The 16,628-nt window shown below is 56.0% G+C and overlaps 2 protein-coding genes across 2 annotated transcripts in view; both read left to right on the top strand.

The window, feature by feature from the left end:
* klhdc3 (kelch domain containing 3) overlaps window positions 1-9,413 on the top strand; it is a 123,738-nt gene extending 114,325 nt beyond the window's left edge. Inside the window, exons 4-6 of the mRNA XM_072500378.1 lie at window positions 464-537; window positions 4,093-4,171; window positions 9,217-9,413. Coding sequence (XP_072356479.1) covers window positions 464-537; window positions 4,093-4,171; window positions 9,217-9,283 — 220 coding nt within the window. The 3' untranslated portion in view covers window positions 9,284-9,413. The remainder of the gene's footprint in view (window positions 1-463; window positions 538-4,092; window positions 4,172-9,216) is intronic.
* A 5,743-nt stretch (window positions 9,414-15,156) lies between these two features.
* The window catches only part of LOC140411537 (uncharacterized), a 151,461-nt gene continuing 149,989 nt past the window's right edge, over window positions 15,157-16,628 (top strand). The window contains exon 1 of the mRNA XM_072500624.1: window positions 15,157-15,286. Within this exon, the coding sequence (XP_072356725.1) occupies window positions 15,157-15,286 (130 nt within the window). The remainder of the gene's footprint in view (window positions 15,287-16,628) is intronic.

Below are 16,628 nucleotides of genomic sequence, written 5' to 3'. Positions count from 1 at the left end.
TCCCTCAGTACTGACCCTCCGACAGTGCAGCACTCCCTCAGTACTGACCCTCTGACAGTGCAGCACTCCCTCAGTGCTGACTCTCTGACAGTGCGGCACTCCCTCAGTACTGACTCTATTTCCTGCTGTGTTCTCGGGTTTTGTCAAGGGACCCATACCCGCGCTCCTCGCGAGGTCAGAGTTAACCAGAACCAACCAATGTTGCTCAATAGGAAGGAGGCTGTTTTTCCAGAGGCCGGGCTGCCTCCTCGTGCCCAGCAGTGTGGCTGAAACATTAACTTGATGAGTGTGAAGTAGCGGTCCGTGCCCCCCCCGCAGTGAGAGTGAAGTAGTAGATCTGCGTTAATCATGACAAGAGGAGCAACTCCCTGTCCCGTCCCTGTGTCAGTGCTGCCGAATGACCCTGGCCAGCACTCTGGTCGGCTCAGATACACTAATGTCTCTCTTTCTATCTCTTCTGCAGCCCATGCCCAGAGCAAGGAATGGGGGACGAGTTTAATCTGATGGATCACTCTGACCTGTACATCTTGGATTTCAGTACGTAAGCTTCTGTTTGCTCTTGGCTAATCGCAAATTGACTGCTTCTTTTCAGGAGAGGGAAAAAAACCACCCCAAAACATTGTGTTTCAGTGTGGGTGCAGTCTATATACCATTTAATTCTGCTCCTTATGGCCTGGGGTGTGCCGTGTTGGAGGGTGATTAGCCGTTACAACCGGCCACCTGCAGAGATGGCAATGGCGGCATCGAAGGGCTTCAGGGGTGGAGGAATGGCGGGGAGCGGCGGGGGGGAACAGAATTCTCCCCTCATCCCGTGGCATTGTGGCAGGTATCGGGAACACTGCCCTGGGCGAGAACCATAATCTTCACAAAGTTCTCTCAGTTCGGAAATCGTCCCTTTAGTTTGACCATTGAATTGGTCGGCCTGCTGTTTGAGAAGGCGGGGGAGGGGGAGCAGGGTCTGCGAGAGGGTAGCTCGCGTCATTCCAGTATTCAAGCCGAACATCGGTAGTGGGGAAAACACTTGAATCCATTATCAAGGACTTTATAGCGGAACATTTGGAAAACAGTGGCAGGATCAGTCAGAGTCAGCATGGATTTATGAAGGGAAAATCATGCTTGACAAATCCGTTGGAATTCTTTGAAGGTGTAACCAGTACAGTCGACAAGGGGGAGCCAGTCGATGTGGTACATTCGGACTTTCAGAAGGCGTTTGACAAAGTCCCGCATAAGAGATTATTGAGCAAAATTAAAGCGCATGGGATTGGGGGAAGTGTATCGAGGTGGATAGAAAACTGGTTGGCAGAGAGAAAACAAAGAGTCGGGATTAATGGGACCTTTTCAAATTGGCAGGCAGTAACCAGTGGGGTGCCACAGGGATCGGTGCTGGGACCCCAGCTATTTACAATATATATTAATGATTTGGATGAGGGAACAAAATGTAACATCTCAAAGTTTGCAGATGATACCAAATTGGGTGGGAGGGTGAATTGTGACGATGATGCAGAGATCCTGCAGCAAGATCTGGACAGGTTGGGCGAGTGGGCAAATCAATGGCAGATGCAGTATAATTTGGATAAGTGTGAGGTTATTCACTTTAGAAGCAAAAACAGGAAGGCAGATTACTACCTGAATGATTGTAAACTGGGAGAGGGGAGTGTGCAGCGGGACCTGGGTGTCCTTGTGCGCCAGTCGCTGAAGGTAAGCTGCAGGTACAGCAGGCGGTAAAGAAGGCTAATGGTACGTTGGCCTTCATTGCGCGAGGTTTCGAGTATAGAAGCAGGGATGTGTTGCTGCAATTGTACAGGGCCTTGGTGAGGCCACACCTGGAGTATTGTGTGCAGTTTTGGTCTCCTTCTCTGAGGAAGGATGTTCTTGCTCTCGAGGGAGTGCAGCGAAGGTTTACCAGACTGATTCCAGGGATGGCGGGACTGTCGTATGAGGAGAGATCGACTCGGTTGGGATTGTTCTCGCTGGAGTTCAGAAGAATGGGGGGGGATCTCATAGAGACGTATAAAATTCCAACAGGACTGGACAGGGTAGGTGCAGGGAAGATGTTCCCAATGATGGGTGTGTCCAGAACCAGGGGTCACTGTCTGAGGATTCAGGGTAGACCATTTCGGACAGAGATAAGGAGACATTTCTTCACACAGAGAGTGGTGAGCCTGTGGAATTCATTGCCACAGGAAGTAGTTGATGCTAAAACATCGAATATATTCAAGAGGCGGCTGGATACAGCACTTGGGGAGAATGGGACCGAAGGCTATGGGGAAAAAGCAGGATTCGGCTATTGAGTTGGATGATCAGCCATGATGGTGATGAATGGCGGAGCAGGCTCGAAGGGCCAAAAGGCCTCCTCCTGCTCCTATCTTCTACGTATCCATGTACCAGTTAGCCTAACCTCGGAATAAAACAGACAGTGCTGGTTAAACTCAGCAGCTCTGACAGCATCTGTGGACAGAGTTAACGTTTCGCACCTCAATGATCCTCCTGCAGAACCGAAGCAAGTTAAAGATGTGCAGAATGATATAGTCGGAAAGGGGGTGGAGAAGGTGGGGTAGAATAGAAGGACAGGGATACTATAATCTTTATTAGTGTCACAAGGAGGCTTCCATTAACTCTGCAATGAAGTTACTGTGAAAAGCCCCTTGTCCGGTCAATAATTCTAAAACTTGAAAAGCTCGTCTCAGTAACGATGACCCCATGAAACCATTATCGATTGTCGCAAAAAAACCATCTGGTTCACTCATGTCCTTTAGGGGAGGAAATCTGCCGTCCTTACCTGGTCTGGCCTACACGTGACTTCAGACCCAGACAGCCATGCGGTTGGGTCTGAACTGCCCTTAGAGTGTAGGATTAGGGGGAGAGTTTAGGATCAGAGGGCAGAATCTCAGAGTAGTGTCTGCCCATTTAAGATGGGGATTAGGAGAATTCCGTCTGTCCGGAGGTAGTGAATGGGTGGAGTTCTTGACCGTAGAGGCTGTGCTGAGACAGGTTTTTAATCAGTGAGGGAATCAAGGGTTATGGGGAGAAGGCGGGAGAGTGGAGGTGAGGATTGTCACATCAGATCAGCCATAATCTCATTGAATGGCAAAGGAGACTCGATGGGCCGAGTGGCTGGCTTCTGCTCCTATGTCCTGGAGCCGAAAGGTTAGCCCCAAATCCTTCCAAGGTGGGTGGAGGAAATATCTGACCCCCCTTTCTGGCAAACGGCCATTGATGCTGGAGCGATCGTTAATTTGAAAGCGGAGATGGTGGAGATGAGAGAGAACCTGGACCAGTGGTGGGTCTGTGGAGCTGGGCGGCCGATCCTCCGCCGTCTCAGTGAGTGGGGGCTGGAGGGGCTAACCGGCTCCTCCCCTTCCGAGGTTCGCTGAGAGAGAGAGAAGCAGAGAGTGCGCGACAGGAAAGGCCAGCAGCAAACTGGAAGGAGTGGCTTCGTTCCCCCTCTGGGTCACTGAATGAGCAGTCGGCCCAGGACGGGGGCAAAGTGACCCTGCCCCTCTTTTAGGCAATGGTCAGCCCCCCCCCCCCCTTCCTTATCCCTCGACTCCCTAAGACCCAAACTCTGCCTTAAATGTATTCCACAATGGAGCATCAACAACCCTCTGGGATAGAGAATCCCAAAGATTCACAACCCTTTGGGTGAAGGAATATTTCCTCATCTCAGTCCAAAATGGTCGGCCCCCTATCTTGAGACTGTGTCCCTGTTTTGTAGATTCCCTGACCAGTGGGAGCAATCTCTCCGCCTCCACCCTGTCAAACCCCTTCAGAATCCTGTATGGCCCAATGAGATCACCTCTCATTCTCCCAAACTCCAGCCACGATACTGTTCTGAGTTCCTGAATGTCTTTGTAAGTTTGCAGCGGGGTCGGACCTCGCAACAGGGAAGGTTTTAAAGTTCCCTTCTTGCATCTGAGCATCGCGGGAAAGATCCACGCTTCTTACCCCAGCTCTAGTTGCCCCTTACGGTGCTGTTAGGGAGGGGGTTCCTCTTGCTGCTGTCCTCTAGTGGCGCACGTTGTGGGTTTGGGAGAGGTTGCATCTTGTGTGTGGTACCCAACCATCTGAAGGGTTTGTTTGACTATTTGTCAGGTCCAAGTCTGAAGACGTTATGCAAACTGGCCGTGATTCAGTACAGCTTGGATCAGTCTGTGCTCCCTCATGACATCAGGTCAGTTCATTCCTATTTGCTGCTGTGTCCAGACAAGTCTTCAAAGTTATCAATCAATTCGAACAAATTGGTTCAAAGGACAATACAGCACAGGATCAGGCCCTTCGGCCCTCTGAGCCTGTACCGGTCATGATACAAACCTTTGCCAAAGCCCTCGGCACTTCCTTGTGCCGTCTCCCTCTATACCCGTCCTATCCATGTGTTTGTCAAGATGCCTTTTGAACGCCGTTAATGTATCTGCTCCACAACCTCCCCTGGCAACACATTCTCACCGTGACCGCTGTCTCTCACCTCGCTCACTCTCTCGCTCTCCCCGTGTTCGCTCACTTTCACTCTCCCCGCACTTGTCTCTCTCACTCTCTCCCCGTGCTCACTCTCTCTCACTCTTGCCCTGCGTTCGCTCGCTCTCTCTCTCCCTGTACTCCCTCACTCTCTCACTCTCCCCGCACTTGTCTCTCTCAAACTCTCCCCACGTTCGCTCTCTCTCTCTCACCCTCCACGCGCTCGCTCTCTCTCACTTTCTCCCTGCGCTCGCTCTGTCTCACTCTCTCCCCGCGCTCTCTCTCTCTCTCTCTCTCCCTGAGCTCTCTCACTCTCTCCTCGCACTTGCTCTCTCTCTTGCTCTCTCTCTCTCACACTCTCCCCACGCTCGCTCTTTCTCTCACTCTCCCTGTGCTCGGTCCTCTCTCACTCTCCCTGCACTCTCTCTGTCTCTCTCCCTGCGCTCTCTCTCACTCTCCCCGCGCTCTCTCTCACTCTCCCCATACTCACTCTCACTCTCCCCACACTCACTCTCACTGCGCACGTGCTCTCTCACTCCCCGCGCTATCACTCTCTCCCCGCCCTCACTCTCACTCTCCCCGCGCTCACTCTCACTCTCCCCGCGCTCACTCTCACTCTCCCCGCGCTCGCTCTCTCTCCCCACGCTCGCTCTCTCACTCTCTACACGCTCTCTCTCTCTCTACACGCTCGCTCTCTCACTCTCTACACGCTCGCTCTCTCACTCTACACGCTCGCTCTCTCACTCTCTACACGCTCACTCTCTACACGCTCGCTCTCACTCTACGCGCTCGCTCTCTCACTCTCTACACGCTCGCTCTCTCACTCTCTACACGCTCGCTCTCTCACTCTACACGCTCGCTCTCTCACTCTCTTCGCGCTCGCTCTCACCCTGCGCTCGCTCGGCTCTCTCACTCCCCGCGCTCCCTCTCTCACTCTCCCCGCGCTCCCCCTCTCACGCTCTCCCCGTGCTCGCTCGCTCTCTCTCCCCGCGCTCTCACTCTCTCCCCGCGCTCCCTCAAGGGCAGCACGGTAGCACAGTGGTTAGCACTGTTGCTTCACAGCTCCAGGGTCCCAGGTTCAATTCCCGGCTTGGGTCACTGTCTGTGCGGAGTCTGCACATCCTTCCCGTGTGTGCGTGGGTTTCCTCCGGGTGCTCCGGTTTCCTCCCACAGTCCAAAGATGTGCAGGTTAGGTGGATTGGCCATGATAAAGTGCCATTAGTGTCCAAAATTGCCCTTAGTGTTGGGTGGGGTTACTGGGTTATGGGGATAGGGTGGAGGTTGGGTAGGGTGCTCTTTCCAAGAGCCGGTGCAGACTCGATGGGCCGAATGGCCTCCTTCTGCACTGTAAATTCTATGATTCTGTAAATTCTATGATTCTCTCTCTCTCACTCTCCCCCTTTCCCCACGCTCACTCTCTCTCACTCTCCCCCACGCTCCCTCTCTCTCACACTCCCTGTGCTCTCTCTCTTACACACTCTCCCCACGCTCTCTCACACTCTCCCCACGCGCTCTCTCTCCCCACGTGCTCTCTCTAACTCTCCCCGTGCTCGTGCTCTCTCACTCTCCCCATGCGCTCTCACACACCCTCCCCACACGCTCTCTCTCCCCACGCGCTCTCTCTCACACTCTCCCCGTGCTCGTTCTCTCTCACTCTCCCCGTGTGCTCTCTCTCACTCTCCCCACGCTCTCACTCGCCCCACGCTCTCACTCGCCCCACGCTCTCACTCGCCCCACGCTCTCACTCGCCCCACGCTCTCACTCGCCCCACGCTCGCACTATCCCCGCTCTCTCACTCCCCGCGCTCTCTCACTCTAGCCGCGCGCTCACTCTCCCCGCACTCGCGCTCGCGCTCTCACTCTCCCCGCGCTCGCTCTCTCACTCTCCCGCGCTCGCTCTCTCACACTCTCCCTGTGCTCGCTCTCTCTCACTCTCCTGCGCTCGCTCTCTCTCACACTCTCCCTTCGCTCGCTCTCTCACTCTCCCCACACTCTCTATCACTCTCTCTCCACGCTCACTCTCTCGCCGCGCTCCCTCTCTCTCACTCTCCCTCTCTCTCACACTCTCACTCTCCCCACACTCCCTCTTCGCTCTCCCCGTGCTCACACTCTCTCACTCTCCCCGCGCTCTCTCTCACTCTCTCCCGCGCTCCCTCTCTCTCACTCTCCCCGCACTCTCTCTTACTCTCCCCATGCTCCCTCTCTCTCACTGTCTCCCTGCGCTCCCTCTCTCTCTCACTCTCCCGCGCTCGCTCTCTCACACTCTCCCTGTGCTCGCTCTCTCTCACTCTCCTGCGCTCGCTCTCTCTCACACTCTCCCTTCGCTCGCTCTCTCACTCTCCCCACACTCTCTATCACTCTCTCTCCACGCTCACTCTCTCGCCGCGCTCCCTCTCTCTCACTCTCCCTCTCTCTCACACTCTCACTCTCCCCACACTCCCTCTTCGCTCTCCCCGTGCTCACACTCTCTCACTCTCCCCGCGCTCTCTCTCACTCTCTCCCGCGCTCCCTCTCTCTCACTCTCCCCGCACTCTCTCTTACTCTCCCCATGCTCCCTCTCTCTCACTGTCTCCCTGCGCTCCCTCTCTCTCTCACTCTCCCCGCACACCCTCTCTCTCACTATCCCCGCACTCCCTCTCACTCTCCCCGAGCTCCCTCTCTCTCACTCCTCCCGAGCTCCCTCTCTCTCACTCCCCCCGAGCTCCCTCTCTCTCGCTCTCCCCATGCTCGCTCTCTCTCACTCTCCCCGCACACCCTCTCTCTCACTGTCTCCCTGTGCTCCCTCTCTCTCACTCTCCCCGAGCTCCCTCTCTCTCACTCACCCTGTGCGCTCTCTCACTCTCCCCGAGCTCCCTCTCTCTCACTCTCCCCACACTCCCTCTCACTCTCCCTGAGCTCCCTCTCTCTCACTCTCCCCACACTCCCTCTTCGCTCTCCCCGTGCTCACACTCTCTCACTCCCCCCGAGCTCCCTCACTCTCCCCGCACACCCTCTCTCACTGTCTCCCTGTCTCTCTCTCACTCTCCCCACACACACTCTCTCCCACTCTCCCCCTCTCACTCTCCCCGAGCTCCCTCTCTCTCTCCCCCCGAGCTCCCTCTCTCACTCTCCCGCGCTCGCTCTCTCACACTCTCCCTGCGCTCGCTCTCTCTCACTCTCCCGCGCTCGCTCTCTCACTCTCCCTGCGCTCGCTCTCTCACTCTCCCTGTGCTCCCCCTCAATCTCCCCGCGCTCCCTCTCTCTCACTCTCCCCGTGCTCTCTCTCTCTCACTCACCCTGTGCTCTCTCTCTCTCCCCACGCTCCTTCTCTCTCACTCTCCCCGTGCTCTCTCTCTCTCTCACTCACCCTGTGCTCTCTCTCTCTCAATCTCCCCGCGCCCCCTCTCTCTCACTCTCCCCGTGTCTCAATCTCCCCGTGCTCGCTCTCTCTCTCACTCTCCCCGAGCACCCTCTCTCTCACTCTCCCCGCGCTCCCTCTCTCTCATTCTTCCCGCGCTCCCTCTCTCTCACTCTCCCTGTGCTCCCTCTCTCTCAATCTCCCCATGCTCCCTCTCTCTCAATCTCCCCGTGCTCGCTCTCTCTCTCACTCTCCCCGAGCTCCCTCTCTCTCACTCTCCCCGCGCTCCCTCTCTCTCACTCTCCCCGCGCTCCCTCTCTCTCACTCTCCGTGCTCCCTCTCTCAATCTCCCCGTGCTCTCTCTCTCTCACTCTCCCCGCGCTCCCTCTCTCTCAATCTCCCCGTGCTCGCTCTCTCTCTCACTCTCCCCGAGCTCCCTCTCTCTCACTCTCCCCACGCTCCCTCTCTCTCACTCTCCCTGTGCTCCCTCTCTCTCACTCTCCCCGCACTCCCTCTCTCTCACTCTCCCCGCGCTCCCTCTCTCTCACTCTCCCTGCGCTCCCTCTCTCTCACTCTGCCCGTGCTCCCTCTCTCTCAATCTACCCGTGCTCTCTCTCTCTCACTCTCCCTGCGCTCCCTCTCTCTCACTCTCCCCGCACTCCCTCTCTCTCACTCTCCCTGTGCTCCCTCTCTCTCAATCTCCCCGTGCTCTCTCTCTCTCTCTCCCTGCGCTCCCTCTCTCTCACTCTCCCCGAGCTCCCTCTCTCTCACTCTCCCCGCGCTCCCTCTCTCTCACTCTCCCCGCGCTCCCTCTCTCTCCCCGCGCTCCCTCTCTCTCACTCTCCCCGCGCTCCCTCTCTCTCACTCTCCCTGCGCTCCCTCTCTCTCACTCTCCCTGTGCTCCCTCTCTCTCACTCCCCGCGCTCCCTCTCTCTCACTCTCCCTGTGCTCCCTCTCTCTCAATCTCCCCGTGCTCTCTCTCTCTCTCACAGTCATGCTCTCAGTAATTAAAATGTCACCATTTTCAAACGAAACTTTGATTGGCCAATAATTGCAACTTTCCTGTTTGACATTGAAATTTGCTTGTTTCCAAATAGTGCTGAAATTTTGTTCGAGATCTCATTTTGGACTTGAGCTAAATTAATGCGAGAATAATGAATGCGAGAATAACGAATGCGAGAATAACGAATGCGAGAATAACGAATGCGAGAATAACGAATGCGAGAATAACGAATGCGAGAATAACGAATGCGAGAATAACGAATGCGAGAATAACGAATGCGAGAATAACGAATGCGAGAATAACGAATGCGAGGTGCAAATGTTGCTGCGGCCTGACTGCAGGACGTGTGTGGATTTGGGGTTTGGCCAGTGTTAGTGGGTCTTCCTCGTTGCTGTGAGGTGGATTGATGTGTGTTCTGTTACCAGGTGGGAGCTGACGGCCATGACAACAAACAGCAACATCAGCCGACCAATCCTCTCGTCTCACGGTTAAAGCGTTGTGACTGTAGGCAGCTCCCTGACACGTCTGCTTGGCCTGCGAGCGGGTTCGGGAGGGGAGGAGAATGGGCAGACTCCGCAAGCCCCCTACAAGACAGGAAGAGACACACCGCCTCTTGCAACGGGGTGGGGGGGGGGGGGTGGGGGGGGGGGGGGTTGTTTGCACACCGCAGGAGCAGGCGGGTGATTGAGCGGTCTTTCGGAAGTCCATGTCTGATGTATCGGCAGGAGGGTATTGTTCACCGCTGTGCATTGTGGGTGTTTGAACACACAGGTTGTGTTGGATGCTTTTACCAGAAGGTGCTCTGACAGATATACCTCACGCTAGCTGTTAGCCGCTTTTCCAGAGATACCCCGTGGTGAGGGGAGAGTTGTTGTGGTCTGTGTCGAGGGGCACTCTCTATGTCTCCCCACACAGGCTCCACCTGGCTTACCTGTGTTGGAGTCACTGACCTTGCCGACAGGGCCCGGCAAGGCGGCTAGAATGTAAACTAGGATGCAAGTAGGGACGGTCCCGAATGATGGGGTCCAGTTTGGGGTTGGAACTTTACTGCCATCCAAAATGATATCCCAATGCAGAGAATTGCCACAGGCCAGAGGGCCTAGTGCCCTGGTGTGAGACCAGGACCTTCCTCGGAGTGATGCAGCTGATAGTGGGAGAGAGGGCCCCGAGTGGCTGATGGACCAATGGAGTTAGGTGGTGTGTCCATCCCACACAGTTTACACAAGGCCACCTCGCTCCTTCATTGTGTCCCGTTGCGTGAGTGAGTTTCGATTCCTTCCTCCTGCTCCTCGAGGGGTGAGTTATGGGACTGTGAGATCTCAGGCCTGCCCTGGAGGGACACTCTCCAAACCCGGTATTGACCAGAAAGAGGGACAAACACAATGCAGAGCTTCCCCAGGGATCACTGTACAGTGCAGAGCGTCCCCAGGGATCACTGTACAGTGCAGAGCTTCCCCAGGGATCACTGTACAGTGCAGAGCGTCCCCAGGGATCACTGTACAGTGCAGAGCGTCCCCAGGGATCACTGTGCAGTGCAGAGCATCCCCAGGGATCACTGTACAGTGCAGAGCGTCCCCAGGGATCACTGTACAGTGCAGAGCGTCCCCAGGGATCACTGTACAGTGCAGAGCGTCCCCAGGGATCACTGTACAGTGCAGAGCGTCCCCAGGGATCACTGTACAGTGCAGAGCATCCCCAGGGATCACTGTACAGTGCAGAGCGTCCCCAGGGATCACTGTGCAGTGCAGAGCATCCCCAGGGATCACTGTACAGTGCAGAGCTTCCCCAGGGATCACTGTACAGTGCAGAGCATCCCCAGGGATCACTGTACAGTGCAGAGCATCCCCAGGGATCACTGTACAGTGCAGAGTTTCCCCAGGGATCACTGTACAGTGCAGAGCACCCCAGGGATCACTGTACAGTGCAGAGCATCCCCAGGGATCACTGTACAGTGCAGAGCTTCCCCAGGGATCACTGTACAGTGCAGAGCGCCCCAGGGATCACTGTACAGTGCAGAGCGTCCCCAGGGATCACTGTACAGTGCAGAGGTTCCCAGGGATCACTGTACAGTGCAGAGGTTCCCCAGGGATCACTGTACAGTGCAGAGCATCCCCAGGGATCACTGTACAGTGCAGAGCTTCCCCAGGGATCACTGTACAGTGCAGAGCGTCCCCAGGGATCACTGTACAGTGAAGGGCATCCCCAGGGATCACTGTACAGTGCAGAGTTTCCCCAGGGATCACTGTACAGCGCAGAGCTTCCCCAGGGATCACTGTACAGTGCAGAGTGTCCCAAGGGATCACTGTACAGTGCAGAGCTTCCCCAGGGATCTCTGTACAGTGCAGAGTTTCCCCACGGATCACTGTACAGTGCAGAGCATCCCCACGGATCACTGTACAGTGCAGAGCTTCCCCAGGGATCTCTGTACAGTGCAGGGTTTCCCCAGGAATCACTGTACAGTGCAGAGTTTCCCCAGGGATTACTGTACAGTGCAGAGTTTCCCCGGGAATCACTGTACAGTGCAGAGCTTCCCCAGGGATCACTGTACAGTGCAGAGCTTCCCCAGGGATCACTGTACAGTGCAGAGTTTCCCCGGGAATCACTGTACAATGCAGAGCATCCCCAGGGATCACTGTACAGTGCAGAGCTTCCCCAGGAATCACTGTACAGTGCAGAGCTTCCCCGGGAATCACTGTACAGTGCAGAGCATCCCCAGGGATCACTGATCAGTGCAGAGCATCCCCAGGGATCACTGATCAGTGCAGAGCTTCCCTGGGATTCACTGATCAGTGAACAGGATCCCTGGTTAATTTATCCTTTAACCCAGTGATAAGGAGCAGGAGCCCTGCACCCTGGTTGGTAATCCGGGGTGTGTGGGTATCAGTGTTTCTGACTGCTGGGGATCGGAGTGGCTGATTGTTACTGTTTGGGGTGTAACTACGGGCGAAGGTTGTAATGGGTGTCCTGTTCGTCTTCACGGTTCGGTGATTTGCTTCTCATTTCCCATCTGCTGTGCCCACACGGGGGTACCTGCCCCTGAGAGAGACTCCCAGGCCTGCTTTTATCTACGGGCCTCCCCCTCACAAACTACCTCTGCTGGATCCTGGGGAGCCCTCTGCTGACCCGGCGTGTGGGGGGGCCCGTTCCTGGCAAAACTACCACACTCCAGGTGTGAGGGGGGATCCGGGGAGCAACGCTGGATATTCCCCATCTCCCACCTCCCTTCCGAGCAGGCCTCTCAGCCCAGCTGCTGCCCACTGCCCCTCCGGGTAGGCCTCTCAGCCCAGCTGCTGCCCACTGCCTCTCCGAGCAGGCCTCTCAGTCCAGCTGCTGCCCACTGCCTCTCCGAGCAGGCCTCTGAGTCCAGCTGCTGCCCACTGCCTCTCCGAGCAGGCCTCTCAGCCCAGCTGCTGCCCACTGCCTCTCCGAGCAGGCCTCTCAGCCCAGCTGCTGCCCACTGCCTCTCCGAGCAGGCCTCTCAGCCCAGCTGCTGCCCACTGCCTCCGAGCAGGCCTCTGAGTCCAGCTGCTGCCCACTGCCCCTCCGGGTAGGCCTCTCAGCCCAGCTGCTGCCCACTGCCTCTCCGAGCAGGCCTCTGAGTCCAGCTGCTGCCCACTGCCTCTCCGAGCAGGCCTCTCAGCCCAGCTGCTGCCCACTGCCTCTCCAAGCAGGCCTCTCAGCCCAGCTGCTGCCCATTGCCCCTCCGAGCAGGCCTCTCAGCCCAGCTGCTGCCCACTGCCTCTCCGAGCAGGCCTCTCAGCCCAGCTGCTGCCCACTGCCTCTCCGAGCAGGCCTCTCAGCCCAGCTGCTGCCCACTGCCTCTCCGAGCAGGCCTCTGAGTCCAGCTGCTGCCCATTGCCCCTCCGAGCAGGCCTCTCAGCCCAGCTGCTGCCCACTGCCTCTCCGAGCAGGCCTCTCAGCCCAGCTGCTGCCCACTGCCTCTCCGAGCAGGCCTCTGAGTCCAGCTGCTGCCCACTGCCCCTCCGGGTAGGCCTCTCAGCCCAGCTGCTGCCCACTGCCTCCGAGCAGGCCTCTGAGTCCAGCTGCTGCCCACTGCCCCTCCGGGTAGGCCTCTCAGCCCAGCTGCTGCCCACTGCCTCTCCGAGCAGGCCCCTGAGCCCAGCTGCTGCCCCTCCGGGTAGGCCTCTGACCCCACCTGCTGCCCACTGCCTCTCCGAGCAGGCCCCTGAGTCCAGCTGCTGCCCACTGCCTCTCCGAGCAGGCCTCTGAGTCCAGCTGCTGCCCACTGCCCCTCCGGGTAGGCCTCTCAGCCTAGCTGCTGCCCACTGCCCCCCCGAGCAGGCCGCTCAGCCCAGCTGCTGCCCATTGCCTCCCCGAGCAGGTCGCTCAGCTTAGCTGCTGCCCACTGCCCCTCTGGGTAGGCCTCGCAGCCCAGCTGCTGCCCACTGCCCCTCTGGGCAGGCCTCTGAGCCCAGCTGCTGCCTCTCCGAGCAGGCCTCTGAGCCCAGCTGCTGCCTCTCCGAGCAGGCCTCGCAGCCCAGCTGCTGCCCCTCCGAGCAGGCCTCTGAGCCCAGCTGCTGCCTCTCCGAGCAGGCCTCGCAGCCCAGCTGCTGCCCCTCCGAGCAGGCCTCTGAGCCCAGCTGCTGCCTCTCCGAGCAGGCCTCGCAGCCCAGCTGCTGCCCACTGCCTCTCCCTCCTCACTCTGGAATCAGTTCTGAGCAGGTAGCACTCCCTTTGTCGAGTCCTTCATAGCCACGCATTTGGATGTACGTTAGGAGGGGGGGGGGGGGGGGGTGTCTCAGTTGGGTGGGGCGGAGGGATTCGAGGAGGGGGGAGGTCTCTGCAGGGTGGGGCGGGGGGATTCGAGGAGGGGGGAGGTCTCTGCAGGGTGGATGGGGGGATTCGAGGAGGGGGTCTCTGCAGGGTGGGTGGGGGGATTCGAGGAGTGGGGGGTCTCTGCGTCACTCCATCCAGTCCCAGACCAGAGGAGCAGAGCTCAGAGGAGAGGCTGGTCACTGGGTCAATCACACGGATTTCAAAGACTTTCCAGGAAGTGATGCATTTGACAGAAGGGAATTCCTGAGCGGAGAGCTTCCGGACCTTCATCCACAATGATGTCCAGGTGACCCTGAACCCCAGAATCTCAACGTCTACAAGCCAGCAACTTGCAACTCATTTCCGTCTCTCTTTTGTAAAAAAAAAACAAATTCATCACTGCACTTGTATTAAAAAAAATAAAGCTGGCATTTTACGAGCTGGTCTGTCTTTATATGTTTCGTGTTCAATGTGTATCTGTGTCAGCATCAACTCTTTCACCTGGAGTGATGTTCGGCTATTGTGTCTACAATAAAATCCAGGAACAGGAGGAGGCCCATTCAGCCCCTCGAGCCTGTTACACAGGAACAGGAGGAGGCCCAGTCAGCCCCTCGAGCCTGTTACACAGGAACAGGAGGAGGCCCATTCAGCCCCTCGAGCCTGTTACACAGGAACAGGAGGAGGCCCAGTCAGCCCCTCGAGCCTGTTCCACAGGAACAGGAGGAGGCCCATTCAGCCTCTCGAGCCTGTTACACAGGAACAGGAGGGGGCCCAGTCAGCCCCTCGAGCCTGTTACACAGGAACAGGAGGCGGCCCATTCAGCCCCTCGAGCCTGTTACACAGGAACAGGAGGAGGCCCATTCAGCCCCTCGAGCCTGTTACACGGAACGTGAGGAGGCCCATTCAGCCCCTCGAGCCTGTTACACAGGAACAGGAGGAGGCCCATTCAGCCCCTCGAGCCTGTTACACAGGAACAGGAGGAGGCCCATTCAGCCCCTCGAGCCTGTTACACAGGAACAGGAGGAGGTCCATTCAGCCCCTCGAGCCTGTTACACAGGAACAGGAGAAGGCCCATTCTGCCCCTCGAGCCTGTTACACAGGAACGGGAGGAGGCCCATTCAGCCCCTCGAGCCTGTTACACAGGAACAGCAGGAGGCCCATTCAGCCCCTCGAGCCCCATTCAATCCCTAACGTTTGACACATGGTCCGACAATGTCTCTGATCTCTGACTCACCAATTTCTCCTTAATCAATTTAAATAGTCATCTTATCAATTGAATTTAGGTGGATCCGCATTTGGAAATAGTACAAATGGAATTGCTTTATCCCAATCCTCCGGATAATCCTGACCGTACGCCCCCAACATGGTGTTTAGAGGTTGATGCCATCTTTCTAATGCCCCTTGGGATTCCGGGTGGTACACTGTGGAGTTCAATTGCTTTATTCCTAAGCTATCCATAACTCCCTTGAATAACTTTGACATTAAATTGGATGCCTGATCTGATCGAATTTCTTTTGGTCGTCCATATCTAGTAAAAAAATGTGGTTAACTCCTCCACAACCCTCTTAGCTGTAATGTTTCTCAATGGAATGACTTCTAAACGTCTAGCAGACCCATTCATTATGGTCAACAAATACGGATTCCCACTTTTCATTTTAGGCCGGGGTCCCAGACAGTCAATTTGGACCAGAGTAAACGATTCCTCAAATGCTGCAATGGGTATGAAAGGTGCCGGTTTGATTAACACTCGAGGTTTCCCTATTCCCTGACATGTAGGCAAAATTCAACCGCATCCTTATGTAGTCCCGGCCAATCAAAATGTTTCTTGTATTGTTGCTGTGAGTTTTTATGCTGCTCTTGCTCATGTATTTGGCCCCTTGTTCCGCACTGTAACCAATCTCTGTTTGTCGATGTACCATTTGTCAATGTTCTCTGTCGATTATTCTTTTGTCTACTATGTACGTACTGTGTACGTTCCCTCGGCCACCGAAAAATACTTTTCACTGTACTTCGGTACATGTGACAATAAATCAAATCAAAAATCCGATCCAATCTCCCTTCATGGCTGAGTGCCTCTGAGTACTAAAACTGCAATGTTTACAGGCATCAACCACATCAAAGAGAGGTAAGTGCTTTGCAATCACACAAGTGTCCAGCTTCCAGAGGGGTATTTTTTCAGGGGGGGGGGGGCTCTATTTAGGAGGTCCCAGTGGGAGTTCCTTCAGTTAGGGGGTTCCTGGGGGGGTTTCCATATTAAGAGGGTCTCTTGGGGGAGGGGGGGGTTCTTCCATTTTAGGGGTCGGGGTGGGGGGTTGGGTCTGGTAGAGGAGGGGTCGGCAGGTTGTGCATTGTGGTTACAGAGGGGAGAGGGTGGCCCTCAGCTCCTTAAAGGTGGTTCCCCCAAAGTGCATCTATGTGCTCAACCCACAAAGACGATTCAAATGGGTCACCGGTGGCGGGGGGGGGGGGGGGGGGTGTTCGGCGCATGGGGCACCCATTTCGATTTTGGAAGAATCCAGGCCAATATTTCTAATGTAGTAACATTCCAGTGTACACTCAGATTCTATTTCCGTATATTTATTATGATACAACTGCTTTATCTCTGAATCCTTGTGTTGTAATTCAACCCATTTTCCAGAACTAAAGATATCTGCTTCATCGACCACCTGCTCTTGTTCTTTACCAATAATCTGATCAAACATGGATTCTGACAATCAAACTTCAGCCTCCCTATCGGCACTCCTCAAGTTCTCTTCTCAACCTGTGACTTTGTGATCTTGTCAAGAAACACCCAGGATATGCTTCTTGCAACGCCTCAGTTGTTAAACTTCCCAGTGGCTTTTCAACCACAGTAGGCATCACCCCCCCCCCCCCCCCCCCCCCGTGATCCAGCTAATAATAATCTTTATTGTCACAAGTAGCCTTACATTAACACTGCAATGAAGTTACTGTGAAAATCCCCTCGTCGCCACATTCCGGCGCCTGTTCGGGTCACAGAGGGAGAATTCAGAATGTCCAATTCACCAACAGCACGTCTTTCAGGACCGGTGGCATTTACTGT

Source organism: Scyliorhinus torazame, chromosome 4 (assembly GCF_047496885.1).
Source record: "Scyliorhinus torazame isolate Kashiwa2021f chromosome 4, sScyTor2.1, whole genome shotgun sequence".
Taxonomy (NCBI): Eukaryota; Metazoa; Chordata; class Chondrichthyes; order Carcharhiniformes; family Scyliorhinidae; genus Scyliorhinus; species Scyliorhinus torazame.
The sequence above is the reverse complement of the archived record's forward strand: the minus strand, read 5'-3'. Positions and strand labels throughout refer to the sequence as shown.